Source organism: Ascaphus truei, unplaced genomic scaffold (genome assembly GCF_040206685.1).
Source record: "Ascaphus truei isolate aAscTru1 unplaced genomic scaffold, aAscTru1.hap1 HAP1_SCAFFOLD_311, whole genome shotgun sequence".
NCBI classification, from domain to species: domain Eukaryota; kingdom Metazoa; phylum Chordata; class Amphibia; order Anura; family Ascaphidae; genus Ascaphus; species Ascaphus truei.
In genome coordinates, this window is record NW_027456082.1 from 250,433 (window position 1) to 275,475 (window position 25,043).

Consider the following 25,043-nt stretch of genomic DNA (forward strand, 5'->3'; position numbering starts at 1 on the left):
CCTCATTCAAACATGCAACAGTTATACCATTACTCAAAAACAGCAAGCTTGACCCTACCTGTCTTTCTAACTATCGACCTGTCTCCCTCCTGCCTTTTGCCTCTAAACTCCTTGAACGTCTTGTATTCTCTCGCTTTCTCCATTTTCTCAACACCTATTCTCTCCTAGACCCTCTACAATCTGGCTTCCGCACTGCTCACTCCACGGAAACAGCCCTCACTAAAATAACTGACGACCTCCATGCTGCCAAAGACAGAGGTCATTACACTCTGCTCATATTACTCGACCTCTCTGCAGCATTTGACACCGTGGACCACCCTCTTCTCCTTCACATTCTCCATACTCTTGGTATTCGGAACAAAGCTCTATCCTGGATCTCATCCTACCTCTCCCATCGTACTTTCAGTGTCTCTTCTGCTAACACCTCCTCCTCCTCTATGGATCTCTGTGTGGGAGTACCCCAGGGCTCTGTCCTGGGACCTCTCCTCTTTTCTCTATACACACTCTCTCTAGGTGACCTAATCACATCTTTTGGGTTTAAATATCACCTCTATGCTGACGACACACAAATGTACTTTTCAACACCCGACCTTACAACCAAAGTTTCTGAATGTCTCTCTGCTATATCATCCTGGATGGCCCTCCGTCGCCTTAAACTCAACATGGCTAAAACAGAGCTCCTCATACTTCCTCCCAAACCTGGCCCTACTGCCTCCTTCCACATTACTGTTGGAACTACGATCATTCACCCAGTAGCCCAAGCACGCTGCCTAGGGGTCACACTCGACTCCTCTCTCACATTCGCCCCTCACATTCCAAACATATCTAAAACCTGTCGCTTTTTCCTCCGCAATATAACAAAGATACGCCCTTTTCTCTGTTGCTCGACTGCTAAAACTCTGACTCAGGCCCTCATTCTCTCACGTCTTGATTACTGTAACCTCCTGCTGTGCAGCCTTCCTGCCTCTCACCTGTCTCCCCTTCAATCTATCCTAAACGCTGCTGCCAGAATCACTCTACTCTTTCCTAGATCTGTCTCAGCATCTCCCCTCATGAAATCCCTCTCCTGGCTTCCGATCAAATCCCGCATCTCACACTCCATTCTTCTCCTCACTTTTAAAGCGTTACACTCTTCTGCCCCTCCTTACATCTCAGCCATAATTTCTCGCTGAAATCCAGATAATTTCATCCAGACTCTTGCGTTCTTCTCAAGGATGTCTTCTTTCTACCCCCTTTGAATCTAAAGCCCTCTCCCGCCTTAAACCTTTTTCACTGACTGCCCCACACCTCTGGAATGTCCTTCCCCTCAGTACCCGACTAGCACCCTCTCTATCCACCTTTAAGACCCACCTTAAGACACACTTGCTTAAAGAAGCATATGAATAGCACTGTGGATATTCTGAACACATGTTACATAAAGCTTGGCCCCCTGCAGACGCACTTACCAGAACTCCCTCCTACTGTCTCTGTACGTTCTCCCTACCTACCAATTAGACTGTAAGCTCCTAGGGGCAGGGACTCCTCTTCCTTAATGTTACTTTTATGTCTAAAGCACTTATTCCCATGATCTATTATTTATATTATCTGTTATTTATTTGATTACCACATGTAGTACTACTGTGAAGCGCTATGTACATTAATGGCGCTATATAAATAAAGACATACAATACAATGCACGCACTCGTGGCTGAGACCGACAACCCGAATCAATCTCTTGAACAAGTCGTTTTCTTCTCAGAACAGCTTCTCTGTGACTTCCTGGATGATTTGCCGGTTTGTTCTTGGAGAGATTTTGGAAGGATGACCGCTCCTGGGTTGAGTGACTGTGGTCTTGAACTTTCTCTATTTGGTTGATATTGGATTGGTGGTGTCCCAAATCCTTAAAACTGGTTTTGTAACCCTTTCTAGGCTGATGAGCATCAATAACGGCTTTTCTGAGGCCCTCAGACATTTCTTTTGATCATGGCACAACGTGTTCCTACACACCTGTATGTTGAAGACCAAACTCACAACGTTTCTGATCTTTATATAGGGTGGGGCCTCCCAAACTCACACCTGAAAATCTACCTCATTATTTAAACACTGTTTTTAATAATCCCTTTAAATGTAGCTGATAAAACCAGGGTTTCACTTACTTTTGCACGTACCCTGACTCTTAATTACCCATTGTTTGTCTAATTCATACATCATTTTGTCTCAAAAGACATGGAATTGGTTCATATAAACCCTACTGAATAATTAATAAAAGACTGATATTGATACAAGAAGGTTATCATGGAAAAACTATGGAACGTCTGTAATTATCATTGGGGTTCACAAACGTTTTCTCGCCACTGTGTATTAGATATACCCAGGGGACACCCTCTGACTTTTTTGCTGGGAATATCAATCGAAGACCTACCCACACACACCATCAACAAGACTGATCTCCTCTATTCTTACGGCTGCAAGATGCTCAATCGCAGCAGCCCGGAAACAGATAAAAGCATCGTCGTTAAGAGAGTAAATACAGTTATGTCCAAGGGAAGGCTCACTGCTATGGTCCGGCAGAAAACGCCCCGATTTTACAAGATCAGGGAACCATGGCAAGGATCAGCCACTCTATAGACCCGCGCTGTGAGATACGGGTCGGCCGGGTAGATGGAGATGGGGAGGAGATGGTCACCCATCCCCTCGTCCTTCTCCCATCCCCCCCTCCCCACCGCCCTCCCACCCTCCCCCTGCACCGACCCTTCCCTCCCTCCTCTCTGTTTGTCTCCTCCCCCATGCCTCCCACCCCCGGATAGAGAATACTTACCGGCTGCCGCATCCTGCTCACCGCCGCCGTCCCGCATCTAAATACCGGGACCAGGGACAAAAACCGGGACATTTCCGGGACAGACGGGCATTCGGGACAGGAGAGAAAAAACCGTGACTGTCCCGGCAAAACCGGGACAAATGGTCACCCTACTTCTGTCCCTTTCTCTACTCTAAACTGTAAAAAAAGGAAAAGGCTTTATTGGACTCAATCTCTACATAATTTAGTCAAGTCCCCATGACTTCGCTGTCTCTGTCTCTGTTCGTGTTGTTTTTATTCTGTGATTCCAATAAAGTAAAAAAAAGATTGAAAAAAAAAAAAAACCCCAGGGGACACGGGCGGGCAGTCGGAACTAAAGCAGGGGTCAGCAACGCCAGTCTTCGAAAGCCACCAGCAGGTTTTCCTTGTCACATCGGCGCAAAAAGGCGCGACACAAAAATCAGGCAATGCTCACCAACATTGCCTGAGTACAGAAACCCCCCACCCCCAGGTGCTGTGGTATCTGGCAGACAGTGCATGAAGTTGGGCAAAGCAGTGTATGTATTGGAAAGATCCAGGACACACGGGCGTGTAATAGGAACTAAAACAGGGGTGGGCAACTCCAGTCCTCAAAGGTCACCAAGAAGCCAGGTGTTCAGGAGATCCCTGCATGGATATCCTGAAGACCTGATCTGGTTGGTGACACTTGAGGACTGGAGTTGCCCACTCCTGAATGAAAGCAATGTAGGAGGGAAGTGGGCGAACACCGGGTCACTTTTGTGGGTCAATGTGTTGGGAGTTACACGGCGCCCTGATAACGTCGCGATGCGTCAGACGCCGCCACTTTTTCTTCTTTCAATCTGGGTCGGGAAAACCTTGCCCGGGTCTCAGGTGGCAGACCCCGGCAAGGTCGTTGTAAGAATCTGGCGTTTGGGATGCATGAATTTTGAAGCACAAATTGGATGTGGTCAATGTACAGGCCCCGCAGACGCAGGATACTAACGCCCGCCCTGATCTCTCCTCACAGCCGCGGGGTGGAGGTTTAGTTCGGGAGAGCTGCCCGGCCGGGCGTCGAGAGAGGTTCTGATCGAGAGCGAGCAGATAAGCGACGAGGTCCGGGGTCTCTCACCGGATGATGGTGGGTGGAAGAAGATCAATGACACGGGTCAGGGAGACCAAAGCCACGGAGTCGTAAACACGGAGCAGGCTTCCTATGCAGGTAACATAACCCCCCGAGAGGCAATACTACAACATGGTGGGATGAAACTCAGGACTGGTTAGTTAATTAGAGTAGGGGTTCACCAACTCCAGTCCTGAAGGGCCAACAACAGGTCAGGGTTTCAGGATACCCCTGTGTCAGCAAAGGTGGCTCCACCAGTAGCCCGGTCATGATGACGGCCACCAGTGCTGAAGCAGGGACATCTTGAATACCTGAGCTGTTGGTGGCCCCTCCGGACTGGGGGTTCGCCACCCCTGATTTAGAGAGCGATTCCCTTTTTTCGAGAGGGATCAGGCACACGGGAGAGGTAGTAATGGATGCTTATATGTAAAACCAGATTTAAAACCTATTACTGTATAAGGGAAGAGGTTCATGAAGGGAGTAAGACAATGCAGAGAGGCTGGGTGGGTGGGAACTAGCGGTGGAGGAAAAAGTACCAAGTAAATATTGATAGTGATCTGCTACAAAGCCCCAAATATCTGTGAGATTGAGGAACCCAAATGATCTTTGCACGTGGAAAAGGCAGCCACTCACTCACACCTCCCTCCCTCCCTCCCTCTCCCTCTCTCTCTCCCCAGAAGCAGAGGAAACTACCACAGCTGTTGAGACCACAGCCCCAGAAGAAACCACCACAGCTGCTGAGACCACAGCACCAGAAGAAACCACCACAGACGTTGAGACCACAACACAAGTAGAAACTACCACAGCCGCTGAGACCACAGCACAAACAGAAACCACCACATACGTTGAGACCACAACACAAGTAGAAACTACCACAGCCGCTGAGACCACAGAAAAAATAGAAACTACCACAGCCGCTGAGACCACAGAAAAAATAGAAACTACCACAGCCGCTGAGACCACAGAAAAAATAGAAACTACCATAGCCGCTGAGACCACAACACAAATAGAAACTACCACAGCTGTTGAGACCACAGCACAAATAGAAACTACCACAGATGTTGAAGCAACAGAACAAGTAGAAACAACCACAGACGTTGAGACCACAGCACCAGAGGGAACTACCACAGCAGCTGAGACCACAGCACCAGAGGAAACCACGACAGACGTTGAGACCACTGCACAAATAGAAACTACCACAGACGCTGAGACCACAGCACCAGAGGAAACTACCACAGAGGCTGAGACCACAGCACAAACAGAAACCACCACAGATGTTGAGACCACAGCACCAGAGGGAACTACCACAGACGTTGAGACCACAGCACAAATAGAAACTACCACATATGTTGAAACCACAGAACAAGTAGAAACTACCACAGAGGCTGAGACCACAGAAAAAATAGAAACAACAACAGATGTTGAAACCACAGAACAAGTAGAAACAACCACAGACGTTGAGACCACAGCACAAATAGAAACTACCACTGACGTTGAGACCACAGCACAAATAGAAACTACCACAGATGTTGAGACCACAGCACAAATAGAAACTACCACAGATGTTGAAACCACAGAACAAGTAGAAACAACCACAGACGTTGAGAGCACAGCACAAATAGAAACTACCACAGATGTTGAAACCACAGAACAAGTAGAAACAACCACAGACGTTAAGACCACAGCACAAATAGAAACTGCCACAGCCGTTGAGACCACAGCACCAGCGGAAACCACGACAGACGTTGAGACCACAGCACAAATAGAAACTACCACAGCAGCTGAGACCACAGCACCAGAAGACACCACGACAGACGTTGAGACCACAACACAAATAGAAACTACCACAGATGTTGAGACCACAGCATCAGAGGAACCCACGACAGACGTTGAGACCACAACACAAATAGAAACTACCACAGCCGCTGAGACCACAGCACAAATAGAAACTACCACAGTTGCTGAGACCACAGCACAAATAGAAACTACTACAGACGCTGAGACCACAGCACAGATAGAAACTACCACAGACGCTGAGACCACAGCACCAGAGGAAACCACCACAGACGTTGAGACCACAGAACAAGTTGAAACTACCACAGACATTGAGACCACAGCACAAATAGAAACTACCACAGTTGCTGAGACCACAGCACCACAGGAAACCACGACAGACGTTAAGACCACAGCACAAATAGAAACCACCACAGATGTTGAGACCACAACACAAATAGAAACTACCACAGAGGCTGAGACCACAGCACCAGAGGAAACCACAACAGACGTTGAGACCACAGCACAAATAGAAATGACCACTGATGTTGATACCACAGAACAAATAGAAACAACCACAGACGTTGAGACCACAACACCAGAGGAAACCACGACAGACGTTGAGACCACAGCACAAATAGAAACTACCACAGCTGCAGAGACCACAGCACAAATAGAAACTACCACAGCTGCTGAGACCCCAGCACAAATAGAAACCACCACAGACGTTGAGACCACAGCACAAATAGAAACTACCACCGATGTGGTAACCACAGAAAAAGTAGAAACAACCACAGACGTTGAGACCACAGCACCAGAAGAAACTACCATAGACGCTGAGACCACAGCACCAGGGGAAACTACCACAGACATTGAGACCACAGCACAAATAGAAACTACCACAGACGTTGAGACCACAGCACCAGGGGAAACCACGACAGACGTTGAGACCACAGCACAAATAAAAACCACAACAGACGTTGAAACCACAGCACAAATAGAAACTACCACAGATGTTGAGACCACAGCACCAGAGGAAACTACCACAGATGTTGATACCACAGCACAAATAGAAACTACCACAGCCGCTGAGACCACAGCACAAATAGAAACCACCACAGATGTTGAGACCACAGCACCAGGGGAAACCACGACAGACGTTGGGACCACAGCACAAATAGAAACTACCACATTTGCTGAGACCACAGAACAAGTAGAAACAACCACAGACATTGAGACCACAGCACCAGAAGAAACTACCACAGCTGCTGAGACCACAGCACCTGGCGAAACCACAACAGCCACTGAGACCACAGCACAAATAGAAACAACCACAGATGTTGAAACCACAGAACAAGTAGAAACTACCACAGACGTTGAAACCACAGCACAAATAGAAACTACCACAGCTGCTGAGACCACAGCACCAGAGGGAAAAAACACAGCTGCTGAGACCACAGCACCAGAAGAAACTACCACAGCGGCTGAGACCACAGCAGCAGGGGAAACCACGACAGATGTTGAAACCACAGAACAAATAGAAACTACCACAGCAGCAGAGACCACAGCAACAGAAGAAACTACCACAGACACTGAGACCACAGCACCAGAAGAAACTACCACAGCTGCTGAGACCACAGCACCAGGGGAAACCACGACAGATGTTGAAACCACAGAACAAATAGAAACCACCACAGACGTTGAGACCACAGCACCTGAAGAAACTACCACAGCTGCTGAGACCACAGCACATATAGAAACTACCACAGTTGCGGAGACCACAGCACCACAGGAAACCACGACAGACGTTAAGACCACAGCACAAATAGAAACCACCACAGACGTTGAGACCACAACACAAATAGCAACTACCACAGAGGCTGAGACCACAGACCCAGAGGAAACCACGACAGACGTTGAGACCACAGCACAAATAGAAGTGACCACTGATATTGATACCACAGAACAAATAGAAACAACCACAGACGTTGAGACCACAGCACCAGAGGAAACCACGACAGATGTTGAGACCACAGCACAAATAGAAACTACCACAGATGTTGAGACCACAGCACCAGAGGAAACTACCACAGATGTTGACACCACAGCACAAATAGAAACTACCACAGCCGCTGAGACCACAGCACAAATAGAAACCACCACAGACGTTGAGACCACAGCACCAGGGGAAACCACGACAGACGTTGGGACCACAGCACAAATAGAAACTACCACAGTTGCTGAGACAACAGAACAAGTAGAAACAACCACAGACGTTGAGACCACAGCACCAGAAGAAACTACCACAGATGTTGAGACCACAGCACCAGAGGAAACTACCACAGCTGCTGAGACCACAGCACCTGGCGAAACCACAACAGCCACTGAGACCACAACACAAATAGAAACAACCACAGATGTTGAAACCACAGAACAAGTTGAAACTACCACAGACGTTGAGACCACAGCACAAATAGAAACCACCACAGATGTTGAGACCACAACACAAATAGAAACTACCACAGAGGCTGAGACCACAGCACCAGAGGAAACCACAACAGACGTTGAGACCACAGCACAAATAGAAATGACCACTGATGTTGATACCACAGAACAAATAGAAACAACCACAGACGTTGAGACCACAGCACCAGAGGAAACCACGACAGACGTTGAGACCACAGCACAAATAGAAACTACCACAGCTGCTGAGACCACAGCACAAATAGAAACTACCACAGCTGCTGAGACCACAGCACAAATAGAAAACACCACAGACGTTGAGACCACAACACAAATAGAAACTACCACAGATGTTGAATCCACAGAACAAGTAGAAACAACCACAGACGTTAAGACTACAGCACCAGAGGGAACTACCACAGCTGCTGAGACCACAGAACAAATAGAAACCACCACAGATGTTGAGACCACAGCACAAATAGAAACTACCACAGATGTTGAAACCACAGAACAAGTAGAAACAACCACAGACGTTGAGACCACAGCACCAGAAGAAACTACCATAGACGCTGAGACCACAGCACCAGGGGAAACTACCACAGACATTGAGACCACAGCACAAATAGAAACTACCACAGACGTTGAGACCACAGCACCAGGGGAAACCACGACAGATGTTGAGACCACAGCACAAATAGAAACCACAACAGATGTTGAAACCACAGCACAAATAGAAACTACCACAGATGTTGAGACCACAGCACCAGAGGAAACTACCACAGATGTTGAGACCACAGCACAAATAGAAACTACCACAGCCGCTGAGACCACAGCACAAATAGAAACCACCACAGACGTTGAGACCACAGCACCAGGGGAAACCACGACAGACGTTGGGACCACAGCACAAATAGAAACTACCACAGTTGCTGAGACCACAGAACAAGTAGAAACAACCACAGACGTTGAGACCACAGCACCAGAAGAAACTACCACAGATGTTGAGACAACAGCACCAGAGGAAACTACCACAGCTGCTGAGACCACAGCACCTGGCGAAACCACAACAGCCACTGAGACCACAGCACCTGGCGAAACCACAACAGCCACTGAGACCACAGCACAAATAGAAACAACCACAGATGTTGAAACCACAGAACAAGTAGAAACTACCACAGATGTTGAGACCACAGCACAAATAGAAACTACCACAGACGTTGAGACCACAGCACCAGAGGAAACCACGACAGACGTTGAGACCACAGCACAAATAGAAACTACCACAGCTGCTGAGACCACAGCACAAATAGAAACTACCACAGCCGCTGAGACCACAGCACAAATAGAAACCACCACAGACGTTGAGACCACAACACAAATAGAAACTACCATAGCTGTTGAGACCACAGCACAAGTAGAAACTACCACAGATGTTGAAGCAACAGAACAAGTAGAAACAACCACAGACGTTGAGACCACAGCACCAGAGGGAACTACCAGAGCAGCTGAGACCACAGCTCCAGGGGAAACCACGACAGACGTTGAGACCACAGCACAAGTAGAAACAACCACAGACGTTGAGACCACAGCACCAGAGGGAACTACCAGAGCAGCTGAGACCACAGCTCCAGGGGAAACCACGACAGACGTTGAGACCACAGCACAAATAGAAACAACCACAGACGTTGAGACCACAGCACAAATAGAAACTACCACAGACGCTGAGACCACAGCACAAATAGAAACTACCACAGACGCTGAGACCACAGCACAAATAGAAACCACCACAGACGTTGAGACCACAGCACCAGAGGAAACTACCACAGACGCTGGGACCACAGCACCAGGGAAAATCACGACAGACGTTGAGACCACAGCACAAATAGAAATTACCACAGATGTTCAAACCACAGAACAAGTAGAAACAACCACAGACGTTGAGACCACAGCACCAGAGGGAACTACCACAGCGGCTGAGACCACAGCAGCAGGGGAAACCACGACAGATGTTGAAACCACAGAACACATAGAAACTACCACAGCAGCTGAGACCACAGCACCAGAAGAAACTACCACAGACGCTGAGACCACAGCACCAGAAGAAACTACCACAGTTGCTGAGACCACAGCACAAGGGGAAACTACCAAAGACGCTGAGACCACAGCACCACAAGAAACTACCGCAGTTGCTGAGACCACAGCACCAGGGGAAACCACGACAGACGTTGAGACCACAGCACAAATAGAAACTACCACAGACGTTGAGACCACAGCACAAATAGAAACTACCACAGAGGCTGAGACCACAGCACAAATAGAAACTACCACAGAGGCTGAGACCACAGCACAAATAGAAACTACCACAGCTGCTGAGACCACAGCACAAATAGAAACAACAACAGCTGCTGAGACCACAGCAGCAGAAGAAACTTCCACAAATGTTGAGACCACAGCACCAGAGGAAACTACCACAGACGCTGAGACAACAGCACCTGGCGAAACCACAACAGCCACTGAGACCACTGCACAAATAGAAACAACAACAGCTGCTGAGACCACAGCACAAATAGAAACAACCACAGATGTTGAAACCACAGAACAAGTAGAAACTACCACAGACGCTAAGACCACAGCACCAGAAGAAACCACGACAGACGTTGAGACCACAGCACAAATAGAAACCACCACAGCTGCTGAGACCACAGCACCAGAGGGAACTACCCGGGCTGCGGAGACCACAGCACCAGAGAAAACTACCACAGCGGCTGAGACCACAGCACAAATAGAAACTACCACAGTTGCTGAGACCACAGCACCACAGGAAACCACGACAGACGTTGAGACCACAGCACAAATAGAAACCACCACAGACGTTGAGACCACAACACAAATAGAAACTACCACAGAGGCTGAGACCACAGCACAAATAGAAACCACCACAGACGTTGAGACCACAGCACAAATAGAAACTACGACAGACGTTGAGACCACAGCACCAGAAGAAACTACCACAGCAGCTGAGACCACAGCACAAATAGAAATGACCACTGATGATGATACCACAGAACAAATAGAAACTACCACAGCTGCTGAGACCACAGCACAAATAAAAACTACCACAGACGCTGAGACCACAGCACCAGAGGAAACTACCACAGACGCTGAGACCACAGCACAAATAGAAACAACCACAGATGTTGAAACCACAGAACAAGTAGAAACTACCACAGACATTGAGACCACAGCACCAGAAGAAACCACGACAGACGTTGAGACCACATCACAAATAGAAACTTCCACAGACGCTGAGACCACAGCACGAACAGAAACAACCACAGACGCTGAGACCACAGCACCAGAGGGAACCACGACAGACATTGAGACCACAGCACAAATAGAAACTACCAAAGCAGCTGAGACCACAGCACCAGAGGAAACTACCACAGATGTTGAGACCACAGCACAAATAGAAACAACCACAGATGTTGAAACCACAGAACAAGTAGAAACAACCACAGCACAAATAGAAACTACCACAGACGCTGAGACCACAGCACCAGAAGAAACTACCACAGTTGCTGAGACCACAGCACAAGGGGAAACTACCAAAGACGCTGAGACCACAGCACCACAAGAAACTACCGCAGTTGCTGAGACCACAGCACCAGGGGAAACCACGACAGACGTTGAGACCACAGCACAAATAGAAACTACCACAGACGTTGAGACCACAGCACAAATAGAAACAACCACAGAGGCTGAGACCACAGCACAAATAGAAACTACCACAGAGGCAGAGACCACAGCACAAATAGAAACTACCACAGCTGCTGAGACCACAGCACAAATAGAAACAACAACAGCTGCTGAGACCACAGCAGCAGAAGAAACTTCCACAAATGTTGAGACCACAGCACCAGAGGAAACTACCACAGACGCTGAGACAACAGCACCTGGCGAAACCACAACAGCCACTGAGACCACTGCACAAATAGAAACAACAACAGCTGCTGAGACCACAGCACAAATAGAAACAACCACAGATGTTGAAACCACAGAACAAGTAGAAACTACCACAGACGCTAAGACCACAGCACCAGAAGAAACCACGACAGACGTTGAGACCACAGCACAAATAGAAACCACCACAGCTGCTGAGACCACAGCACCAGAGGGAACTACCCGGGCTGTGGAGACCACAGCACCAGAGAAAACTACCACAGCGGCTGAGACCACAGCACAAATAGAAACTACCACAGTTGCTGAGACCACAGCACCACAGGAAACCACGACAGACGTTGAGACCACAGCACAAATAGAAACCACCACAGACGTTGAGACCACAACACAAATAGAAACTACCACAGAGGCTGAGACCACAGCACAAATAGAAACCACCACAGACGTTGAGACCACAGCACAAATAGAAACTACGACAGACGTTGAGACCACAGCACCAGAAGAAACTACCACAGCAGCTGAGACCACAGCACAAATAGAAATGACCACTGATGATGATACCACAGAACAAATAGAAACTACCACAGCTGCTGAGACCACAGCACAAATAAAAACTACCACAGACGCTGAGACCACAGCACCAGAGGAAACTACCACAGACGCTGAGACCACAGCACCTGGTGAAACCACCCCAGACGCTGAGACCACAGCACAAATAGAAACAACCACAGATGTTGAAACCACAGAACAAGTAGAAACTACCACAGACATTGAGACCACAGCACCAGAAGAAACCACGACAGACGTTGAGACCACATCACAAATAGAAACTTCCACAGACGCTGAGACCACAGCACGAACAGAAACAACCACAGACGCTGAGACCACAGCACCAGAGGGAACCACGACAGACATTGAGACCACAGCACAAATAGAAACTACCAAAGCAGCTGAGACCACAGCACCAGAGGAAACTACCACAGATGTTGAGACCACAGCACAAATAGAAACAACCACAGATGTTGAAACCACAGAACAAGTAGAAACAACCACAGCACAAATAGAAACTACCACAGACGCTGAGACCACAGCACCTGGCGAAACCACAACAGCCACTGAGACCACAGCACAAATAGAAACAACCACAGACGTTGAGACCACAGCAGCAGGGGAAACCACCACAGCAGCTGAGACCACAACACAAATAGAAATGACCACTGATGTTGATACCACAGAACAAATAGAAACTACCACAGCACAAATAAAAACCACCACAGCTGCTGCGACCACAGCACCAGAGGGAACTACCACAGACGCTGAGACCACAGCACCTGGGGAAACCACCACAGTTGCTGAGACCACAGCACAAATAGAAACCACCACAGTTGCTGAGACCACAGCACAAATAGAAACTACCACAGACGCTGAGACCAAAGCACCAGAGGAAACTACCACAGACGCTGAGACCACAGCACAAATAGAAACCACCACAGACGTTGAGATCACAGCAACAGAGGTAACTACAACAGACGCTGAAACCACAGCACCAGGGGAAACCACGACAGACGTTGAAACCACAGCACCTGGGGAAACCACGACAGACGTTGAGACCACAGCACAAATAGAAACTACCACAGATGCTGAAACCACAGCACAAATAGAAACTACCACAGACGCTGAGACCACAGCACAAATAGAAACTACCACAGCAGCTGAGACCACAGCACAAATACAAACTACCACAGACGCTGGGACAACAGCACAAATAGAAACTACCACAGACGCTGAGACCACAGCACCAGAGGAAACCACGACAGACGTTGAGACCACAGAACAAATAGAAACCACCACAGGCGCTGATACCACAGCACCAGAGGAAACTACCACAGCAGCTGAGACCACAGCACCAGAAGAAACCACGACAGACATTGAAACCACAGCACAAATAGAAATGACCACTGATGTTGATACCACAGCACCAGAGGGAACTACCACAGCCGCTGAGACCACCGCACAAGTAGAAACAACCACAGACATTGAGACGACAGCACCAGAGGGAACTATCACAGCTGCTGAGACCACAGCACTAATAGAAACAACCACAGACATTGAGACCACAGCACCAGAGGGAACTACCACAGATGTTGAGACCACAGCACCAGAGGAAACCACCACAGACGTTGAGACCACAGCACCAGGGGAAATTACCACAGCTGCTGAGACAACAGCACCAGAGGGAACTACCACAGCTGCTGAGACCACAGCACAAACAGAAACAACCACAGACGCTGAGACCACAACACAAGTAGAAACCACCAAAGACGTTGAGACCACAGCACAAATAGAAACTACCACAGATGCTGAGACCACAGCACAAGTAGAAACTACCACAGATGCTGAGACCACAGCACAAGTAGAAACGACCACAGAAACTGAGACCACAGCACCAGAGGAAACTACCACAGATGTTGAGACCACAGCACAAATAGAAACAACCACAGATGTTGAAACCACAGAACAAGTAGAAACTACCACAGACATTGAGACCACAGCACCAGAAGAAACCACGACAGACGTTGAGACCACATCACAAATAGAAACTTCCACAGACGCTGAGACCACAGCACGAACAGAAACAACCACAGATGCTGAGACCACAGCACCAGAGGGAACCACGACAGAAATTGAGACCACAGCACAAATAGAAACTACCAAAGCAGCTGAGACCACAGCACCAGAGGAAACTACCACAGATGTTGAGACCACAGCACAAATAGAAACAACCACAGATGTTGAAACCACAGAACAAGTAGAAACAACCACAGCACAAATAGAAACTACCACAGACGCTGAGACCACAGCACCTGGCGAAACCACAACAGCCACTGAGACCACAGCACAAATAGAAACAACCACAGACGTTGAGACCACAGCAGCAGGGGAAACCACCACAACAGCTGAGACCACAACACAAATAGAAATGACCACTGATGTTGATACCACAGAACAAATACAAACTACCACAGCACAAATAAAAACCACCACAGCTGCTGCGACCACAGCACCAGAGGGAACTACCACGGACGCTGAGACCACAGCACCTGGGGAAACCACCACAGTTGCTGAGACCACAGCACAAATAGAAACCACCACAGTTGCTGAGACCACAGCACAAATAGAAACTACCACAGACGCTGAGACCAAAGCACCAGAGGAAACTACCACAGACGCTGAGACCACAGCACAAATAGAAACCACCACAGACGTTGAGATCACAGCAACAGAGGTAACTACAACAGACGCTGAAACCACAGCACCAGGGGAAACCACGACAGACGTTGAAACCACAGCACCTGGGGAAACCACGACAGACGTTGAGACCACAGCACAAATAGAAACTACCACAGATGCTGAAACCACAGCACAAATAGAAACTACCACAGACGCTGAGACCACAGCACAAATAGAAACTACCACAGCAGCTGAGACCACAGCACAAATACAAACTACCACAGACGCTGGGACAACAGCACAAATAGAAACTACCACAGACGCTGAGACCACAGCACCAGAGGAAACCACGACAGACGTTGAGACCACAGCACAAATAGAAACTACCACATACGCTGAGACCACAGCACAAGGGGAAACCACGACAGACGTTGAGACCACAGAACAAATAGAAACCACCACAGGCGCTGATACCACAGCACCAGAGGAAACTACCACAGCAGCTGAGACCACAGCACCAGAAGAAACCACGACAGACATTGAAACCACAGCACAAATAGAAATGACCACTGATGTTGATACCACAGCACCAGAGGGAACTACCACAGCCGCTGAGACCACAGCACAAGTAGAAACAACCACAGACATTGAGACGACAGCACCAGAGGGAACTATCACAGCTGCTGAGACCACAGCACAAATAGAAACAACCACAGACATTGAGACCACAGCACCAGAGGGAACTACCACAGATGTTGAGACCACAGCACCAGAGGAAACCACCACAGACGTTGAGACCACAGCACCAGGGGAAATTACCACAGCTGCTGAGACAACAGCATCAGAGGGAACTACCACAGCTGCTGAGACCACAGCACAAACAGAAAAAACCACAGACGCTGAGACCACAACACAAGTAGAAACCACCAAAGACGTTGAGACCACAGCACAAATAGAAACTACCACAGATGCTGAGACCACAGCACAAGTAGAAACTACCACAGATGCTGAGACCACAGCACAAGTAGAAACGACCACAGAAACTGAGACCACAGCACCAGAGGAAACTACCACAGATGTTGAGACCACAGCACAAATAGAAACGACCACAGACACTGAGACCACAACACCAGAAGAAACCACGACAGACGTTGAGACCACAGCACAAATGCAAACTACCACAGACGCTGAGAGCACAGCACCAGAGGATACAACGACAGATGGTGAGACCACAGCACAAATAGAAACTACCACAGATGTTGAGACCACAGCACAAATAGAAACTACCACAGATGCTGAGACCACAGCACAAATAGAAACGACCACAGACACTGAGACCACAGCACAAATAGAAACTACCACAGACGTTGAGACCACAGCACCAGAGGAAACTACCACAGACGCTGAGACCACAGCACCAGAGGAAACTACCACAGACGCTGAGACCACAGCACCAGAAGAAACCACGACAGACGTTGAGACCACAGCACAAATAGAAACTACCACAGACACTGAGACCACAGCACAAATAGAAACTACCACAGCAGCTGAGACCACAGCACCAGAGGAAACTACCACAGATGTTGAGACCACAGCACAAATAGAAATGACCACAGCTGCTGAGACCACAGCACAAATAGAAACTACCACAGCAGCTGAGACCACAGCAACAGAAGAAACTACCACAGATGTTGAGACCACAGCAACAGACAAAACTACCACAGCTGATGAGACCACAGCACCTGGCGAAATGACCACAATTGCTGAGACCACAGCACAAATACAAACAACCACAGACGCTGAGACCACAGCACCAGAGGATACCACGACAGATGATGAGACCACAGCACAAATAGAAACTACCACAGATGTTGAGACCACAGCACAAATAGAAACTACCACAGATGCTGAGACCACAGCACAAATAGAAACGACCACAGATGCTGAGACCACAGCACAAATAGAAACTACCACAGATGCTGAGACCACAGCAACAGAAGAAACTACCACAGATGTTGAGACCACAGCAACAGACAAAACTACCACAGCTGATGAGACCACAGCACCTGGCGAAATGACCACAATTGCTGAGACCACAGCACAAATAGAAACTACCACAGACGCTGAGAGCACAGCACCAGAGGATACAACGACAGATGGTGAGACCACAGCACAAATAGAAACTACCACAGATGTTGAGACCACAGCACAAATAGAAACTACCACAGATGCTGAGACCACAGCACAAATAGAAACGACCACAGACACTGAGACCACAGCACAAATAGAAACTACCACAGACGTTGAGACCACAGCACCAGAGGAAACTACCACAGACGCTGAGACCACAGCACCAGAGGAAACTACCACAGACGCTGAGACCACAGCACCAGAAGAAACCACGACAGACGTTGAGACCACAGCACAAATAGAAACTACCACAGACACTGATCCCACAGCACAAATAGAAACTACCACAGCAGCTGAGACCACAGCACCAGAGGAAACTACCACAGATGTTGAGACCACAGCACAAATAGAAATGACCACAGCTGCTGAGACCACAGCACAAATAGAAACTACCACAGCAGCTGAGACCACAGCAACAGAAGAAACTACCACAGATGTTGAGACCACAGCAACAGACAAAACTACCACAGCTGATGAGACCACAGCACCTGGCGAAATGACCACAATTGCTGAGACCACAGCACAAATACAAACAACCACAGACGCTGAGACCACAGCACCAGAGGATACCACGACAGATGATGAGACCACAGCACAAATAGAAACTACCACAGATGTTGAGACCACAGCACAAATAGAAACTACCACAGATGCTGAGACCACAGCACAAATAGAAACGACCACAGATGCTGAGACCACAGCACAAATAGAAACTACCACAGATGCTGAGACCACAGCACAAATAGAAATGACCACAGCTGCTGAGACCACAGCACAAATAGAAACTACCACAGCAGCTGAGACCACAGCAACAGAAGAAACTACCACAGATGTTGAGACCACAGCAACAGACAAAACTACCACAGCTGATGAGACCACAGCACCTGGCGAAATGACCACAATTGCTGAGACCACAGCACAAATAGAAACTACCACAGATGCTGAGACCACAGCACAAATAGAAACGACCACAGATGCTGAGACCACAGCACAAATAGAAACTACCACAGACGTTGAGACCACAGCACCAGAGGAAACTACCACAGACACTGAGACCACAGCACCAGAGGAAACTACCACAGACACTGAGACCACAGCACCAGAAGAAACTACGACAGACGTTGAGACCACAGCACAAATAGAAACTACCACAGACGTTGAGACCACAGCACCAGAGGAAACTACCACAGACGCTGAGACTACAGCACCAGAAGAAACCACGACAGACGTTGAGACCACAGCACAAATAGAAACTACCACAGAGGCTGAGACCACAACACAAAAAGAAACAACCACAGATGTTGAGACCACAGCACAAATAGAAACTACCACAGACGTGGAGACCACAGCACAAATAGAAACTACCACAGCTGCTGAGACCACAGCACCACAGGAAACCACCACAGCTGCTGAGACCACAGCACCACAGGAAACCACCACAGCTGCTGAGACCACAGCACCACAGGAAACCACCACAGCTGCTGAGACCACAGCACCACAGGAAACCACCACAGACTTTGAGACCACAGCACAAATAGAAACTACCACAGATGTTGAGACCACAGCACCAGAAGAAACCACGACAGACATTGAGACCACAGCACAAATAGAAACTACCACAGCAGCTGAGACCACAGCACCAGAGGAAACTACCACAGATGTTGAGACCACAGCACAAGTAGAAACGACCACAAAAACTGAGACCACAGCACCAGAGGAAACTACCACAGATGTTGAGACCACAGCACAAATAGAAACGACCACAGACACTGAGACCACAGCACAAATAGAAACTACCACAGACGTTGAGACCACAGCACCAGAGGAAACTACCACAGACGCTGAGACCACAGCACCAGAGGAAACTACCACAGACGCTGAGATCACAGCACCAGAAGAAACCACGACAGACGTTGAGACCACAGCACAAATAGAAACAACCACAGCACAAATAGAAACTACCACAGACACTGAGACCACAGCACAAATAGAAACTACCACAGCAGCTGAGACCACAGCAACAGACACCACTATACCAACTTCTGAGACAACAGCACCTGGCGAAACCACCACAGCCGCTGAGACCACAGCACCAGAGGATACCACGACAGATGTTGAGACCACAACACAAATAGAAACAACCACAGATGTTGAGACCACAGCACAAATAGAAACTACCACAGATGCTGAGACTACAGCACAAGTAGAAACTACCACAGATGCTGAGACCACAGCACAAGTAGAAACGACCACAAAAACTGAGACCACAGCACCAGAGGAAACTACCACAGATGTTGAGACCACAGCACAAATAGAAACGACCACAGACACTGAGACCACAGCACCAGAAGAAACCACGACAGACGTTGAGACCACAGCACCAGAGGGAACTACCACAGCTGCTAAGACAACAACACAAATAGAAACAACCACAGACGCTGAGACCACAGCACCAGAAGAAACCACGACAGACGTTGAGAGCACAGCACCAGAGGGAACTACCATAGCTGCTAAGACAACAACACAAATAGAAACAACCACAGACGCTGAGACCACAGCACCAGAGGAAACTACCACAGATGTTGAGACCACAGCACAAATAGAAATGACCACAGCTGCTGAGACCACAGCACAAATAGAAACTACCACAGCAGCTGAGACCACAGCACCAGAAGAAACTACCACAGATGTTGAGACCACAGCAACAGACAAAACTACCACAGCTGATGAGACCACAGCACCTGGCAAAATGACCACAGTTGCTGAGACCACAGCACAAATACAAACAACCACAGACGCTGAGACCACAGCACCAGAGGATACCACGACAGATGATGAGACCACAGCACAAATAGAAACTACCACAGATGTTGAGACCACAGCACAAATAGAAACTACCACAGATGCTGAGACCACAGCACAAATAGAAACGACCACAGACACTGAGACCACAGCACAAATAGAAACTACCACAGACGTTGAGACCACAGCACCAGAGGAAACTACCACAGACACTGAGACCACAGCACCAGAAGAAACTACGACAGACGTTGAGACCACAGCACTAATAGAAACTACCACAGACGTTGAGACCACAGCACCAGAGGAAACTACCACAGCCGCTGAGACCACAGCACAAATAGAAACAACCACAGACGCTGAAACCACAGCACCAGAGGAAACTACCACAGACGCTGAGACCACAGCACCAGAAGAAACCACGACAGACGTTGAGACCACAGCACAAATAGAAACTACCACAGACGCTGAGACCACAGCACAAATAGAAACTACCACAGAGGCTGAGACCACATCACAAATAGAAACTACCACAGCAGCTGAGACCACAACACAAAAAGAAACAACCACAGATGTTGAGACCACAGCACAAATAGAAACTACCACAGATGTTGAGACCACAGCACAAATAGAAACTACCACAGACGTGGAGACCACAGCACAAATAGAAACTACCACAGCTGCTGAGACCACAGCACCACAGGAAACCACCACAGCTGCTGAGACCACAGCACCACAGGAAACCACCACAGCTGCTGAGACCACAGCACCACAGGAAACCACCACAGCTGCTGAGACCACAGCACCACAGGAAACCACCACAGACTTTGAGACCACAGCACAAATAGAAACCACCACAGACGTTGAGACCACAGCACAAATAGAAACTACCCAAGATGTTGAGACCACAGCACCAGAAGAAACCACGACAGACATTGAGACCACAGCACAAATAGAAATGACCACAGCTGCTGAGACCACAGCACAAATAGAAACTACCACAGCAGCTGAGACCACAGCACCAGAGGAAACCACGACAGATGTTGAGACCACAGCACAAATAGAAACTACCACAGCAGCTGAGACCACAGCACAAATAGAAACAACCACAGATGTTGAAACCACAGAACAAGTAGAAACAACCACAGCACAAATAGAAACTACCCCAGACACTGAGACCACAGCACAAATAGAAACTACCACAGCAGCTGAGACCACAGCAACAGACACAACTATACCAACTGCTGAGACAACAGCACCTGGTGAAACCACCACAGCCGCTGAGACCACCGCACCAGAGGATACCACGACAGATGTTGAGACCACAGCACAAATAGAAACTACCACAGATGCTGAGACTACAGCACAAGTAGAAACTACCACAGATGCTGAGACCACAGCACAAGTAGAAACGACCACAAAAACTGAGACCACAGCACCAGAGGAAACTACCACAGATGTTGAGACCACAGCACAAATAGAAACGACCACAGACACTGAGACCACAGCACCAGAAGAAACCACGACAGACGCTGAGACCACAGCACCAGAGGAAACTACCACAGATGTTGAGACCACAGCACAAATAGAAATGACCACAGCTGCTGAGACCACAGCACAAATAGAAACTACCACAGCAGCTGAGACCACAGCACCAGAAGAAACTACCACAGATGTTGAGACCACAGCAACAGACAAAACTACCACAGCTGATGAGACCACAGCACCTGGCGAAATGACCACAGTTGCTGAGACCACAGCACAAATACAAACAACCACAGACGCTGAGACCACAGCACCAGAGGATACCACGACAGATGATGAGACCACAGCACAAATAGAAACTACCACAGATGTTGAGACCACAGCACAAATAGAAACTACCACAGATGCTGAGACCACAGCACAAATAGAAACGACCACAGATGCTGAGACCACAGCACAAATAGAAACGACCACAGACACTGAGACCACAGCACAAATAGAAACTACCACAGACGTTGAGACCACAGCACCAGAGGAAACTACTACAGACGCTGAGACCACAGCACCAGAGGAAACTACCACAGACACTGAGACCACAGCACCAGAAGAAACTACGACAGACGTTGAGACCACAGCACAAATAGAAACTACCACAGACGTTGAGACCACAGCACCAGAGGAAACTACCACAGCCGCTGAGACCACAGCACAAATAGAAACAACCACAGACGCTGAAACCACAGCACCAGAGGAAACTACCACAGACGCTGAGACCACAGCACCAGAAGAAACCACGACAGACGTTGAGACCACAGCACAAATAGAAACTACCACAGACGCTGAGACCACAGCACAAATAGAAACTACCACAGAGGCTGAGACCACAGCACAAATAGAAACTACCACAGCAGCTGAGACCACAACACAAAAAGAAACAACCACAGATGTTGAGACCACAGCACAAATAGAAACTACCACAGACGTGGAGACCACAGCACAAATAGAAACTACCACAGCTGCTGAGACCACAGCACCACAGGAAACCACCACAGCTGCTGAGACCACAGCACCACAGGAAACCACCACAGCTGCTGAGACCACAGCACCACAGGAAACCACCACAGCTGCTGAGACCACAGCACCACAGGAAACCACCACAGACTTTGAGACCACAGCACAAATAGAAACCACCACAGACGTTGAGACCACAGCACAAATAGAAACTACCCAAGATGTTGAGACCACAGCACCAGAAGAAACCACGACAGACATTGAGACCACAGCACAAATAGAAATGACCACAGCTGCTGAGACCACAGCACAAATAGAAACTACCACAGCAGCTGAGACCACAGCACCAGAGGAAACCACGACAGATGTTGAGACCACAGCACAAATAGAAACTACCACAGCAGCTGAGACCACAGCACCAGAGGAAACTACCACAGATGTTGAGACCACAGCAACAGACAAAACTACCACAGCTGCTGAGACCACAGCACCAGAAGAAACTACGACAGACGTTGAGACCACAGCACTAATAGAAACTACCACAGACGTTGAGACCACAGCACCAGAGGAAACTACCACAGCCGCTGAGACCACAGCACAAATAGAAACAACCACAGACGCTGAAACCACAGCACCAGAGGAAACTACCACAGACGCTGAGACCACAGCACCAGAAGAAACCACGACAGACGTTGAGACCACAGCACAAATAGAAACTACCACAGACGCTGAGACCACAGCACAAATAGAAACTACCACAGAGGCTGAGACCACATCACAAATAGAAACTACCACAGCAGCTGAGACCACAACACAAAAAGAAACAACCACAGATGTTGAGACCACAGCACAAATAGAAACTACCACAGATGTTGAGACCACAGCACAAATAGAAACTACCACAGACGTGGAGACCACAGCACAAATAGAAACTACCACAGCTGCTGAGACCACAGCACCACAGGAAACCACCACAGCTGCTGAGACCACAGCACCACAGGAAACCACCACAGCTGCTGAGACCACAGCACCACAGGAAACCACCACAGCTGCTGAGACCACAGCACCACAGGAAACCACCACAGACTTTGAGACCACAGCACAAATAGAAACCACCACAGACGTTGAGACCACAGCACAAATAGAAACTACCCAAGATGTTGAGACCACAGCACCAGAAGAAACCACGACAGACATTGAGACCACAGCACCAGAGGAAACCACGACAGATGTTGAGACCACAGCACAAATAGAAACTACCACAGCAGCTGAGACCACAGCACCAGAGGAAACTACCACAGATGTTGAGACCACAGCACAAATAGAAACAACCACAGATGTTGAAACCACAGAACAAGTAGAAACAACCACAGCACAAATAGAAACTACCCCAGACACTGAGACCACAGCACAAATAGAAACTACCACAGCAGCTGAGACCACAGCAACAGACACAACTATACCAACTGCTGAGACAACAGCACCTGGTGAAACCACCACAGCCGCTGAGACCACCGCACCAGAGGATACCACGACAGATGTTGAGACCACAACACAAATAGAAACTACTACAGCAGCTGAGACCACAGCACAAATAGAAACTACCACAGCAGCTGAGACCACAGCAACAGACACAACTATACCAACTGCTGAGACAACAGCACCTGGTGAAACCACCACAGCCGCTGAGACCACCGCACCAGAGGATACCACGACAGATGTTGAGACCACAGCACAAATAGAAACTACCACAGATGCTGAGACTACAGTACAAGTAGAAACTACCACAGATGCTGAGACCACAGCACAAGTAGAAACGACCACAAAAACTGAGACCACAGCACCAGAGGAAACTACCACAGATGTTGAGACCACAGCACAAATAGAAACGACCACAGACACTGAGACCACAGCACCAGAAGAAACCACGACAGACGCTGAGACCACAGCACCAGAGGAAACTACCACAGATGTTGAGACCACAGCACAAATAGAAATGACCACAGCTGCTGAGACCACAGCACAAATAGAAACTACCACAGCAGCTGAGACCACAGCACCAGAAGAAACTACCACAGATGTTGAGACCACAGCAACAGACAAAACTACCACAGCTGATGAGACCACAGCACCTGGCGAAATGACCACAGTTGCTGAGACCACAGCACAAATACAAACAACCACAGACGCTGAGACCACAGCACCAGAGGATACCACGACAGATGATGAGACCAC

General features: G+C 48.5%; 1 protein-coding gene across 1 annotated transcript in view; it reads left to right on the forward strand.

The window, feature by feature from the left end:
* The window catches only part of LOC142483238 (uncharacterized), a 71,857-nt gene that overhangs the window by 13,781 nt on the left and 33,033 nt on the right, over positions 1 to 25,043 (forward strand). The window contains exons 3-29 of the mRNA XM_075583301.1: positions 3,804 to 3,995; positions 4,574 to 4,920; positions 5,014 to 5,334; positions 6,058 to 6,288; positions 6,583 to 7,086; positions 7,159 to 7,692; positions 7,735 to 8,340; positions 8,950 to 9,187; positions 9,527 to 9,780; positions 9,931 to 10,356; positions 10,471 to 10,908; positions 11,119 to 11,817; positions 12,580 to 12,772; positions 13,043 to 13,608; positions 13,882 to 14,397; positions 14,494 to 14,787; positions 14,854 to 15,378; positions 15,724 to 16,257; positions 16,624 to 16,677; positions 17,617 to 17,733; positions 18,532 to 19,041; positions 19,561 to 20,142; positions 20,497 to 21,150; positions 21,562 to 21,879; positions 22,327 to 22,971; positions 23,254 to 23,907; positions 24,118 to 24,828. Of these exons, the coding sequence (XP_075439416.1) occupies positions 3,804 to 3,995; positions 4,574 to 4,920; positions 5,014 to 5,334; positions 6,058 to 6,288; positions 6,583 to 7,086; positions 7,159 to 7,692; positions 7,735 to 8,340; positions 8,950 to 9,187; positions 9,527 to 9,780; positions 9,931 to 10,356; positions 10,471 to 10,908; positions 11,119 to 11,817; positions 12,580 to 12,772; positions 13,043 to 13,608; positions 13,882 to 14,397; positions 14,494 to 14,787; positions 14,854 to 15,378; positions 15,724 to 16,257; positions 16,624 to 16,677; positions 17,617 to 17,733; positions 18,532 to 19,041; positions 19,561 to 20,142; positions 20,497 to 21,150; positions 21,562 to 21,879; positions 22,327 to 22,971; positions 23,254 to 23,907; positions 24,118 to 24,828 (11,663 nt within the window). The remainder of the gene's footprint in view (positions 1 to 3,803; positions 3,996 to 4,573; positions 4,921 to 5,013; positions 5,335 to 6,057; positions 6,289 to 6,582; positions 7,087 to 7,158; positions 7,693 to 7,734; positions 8,341 to 8,949; positions 9,188 to 9,526; positions 9,781 to 9,930; positions 10,357 to 10,470; positions 10,909 to 11,118; positions 11,818 to 12,579; positions 12,773 to 13,042; positions 13,609 to 13,881; positions 14,398 to 14,493; positions 14,788 to 14,853; positions 15,379 to 15,723; positions 16,258 to 16,623; positions 16,678 to 17,616; positions 17,734 to 18,531; positions 19,042 to 19,560; positions 20,143 to 20,496; positions 21,151 to 21,561; positions 21,880 to 22,326; positions 22,972 to 23,253; positions 23,908 to 24,117; positions 24,829 to 25,043) is intronic.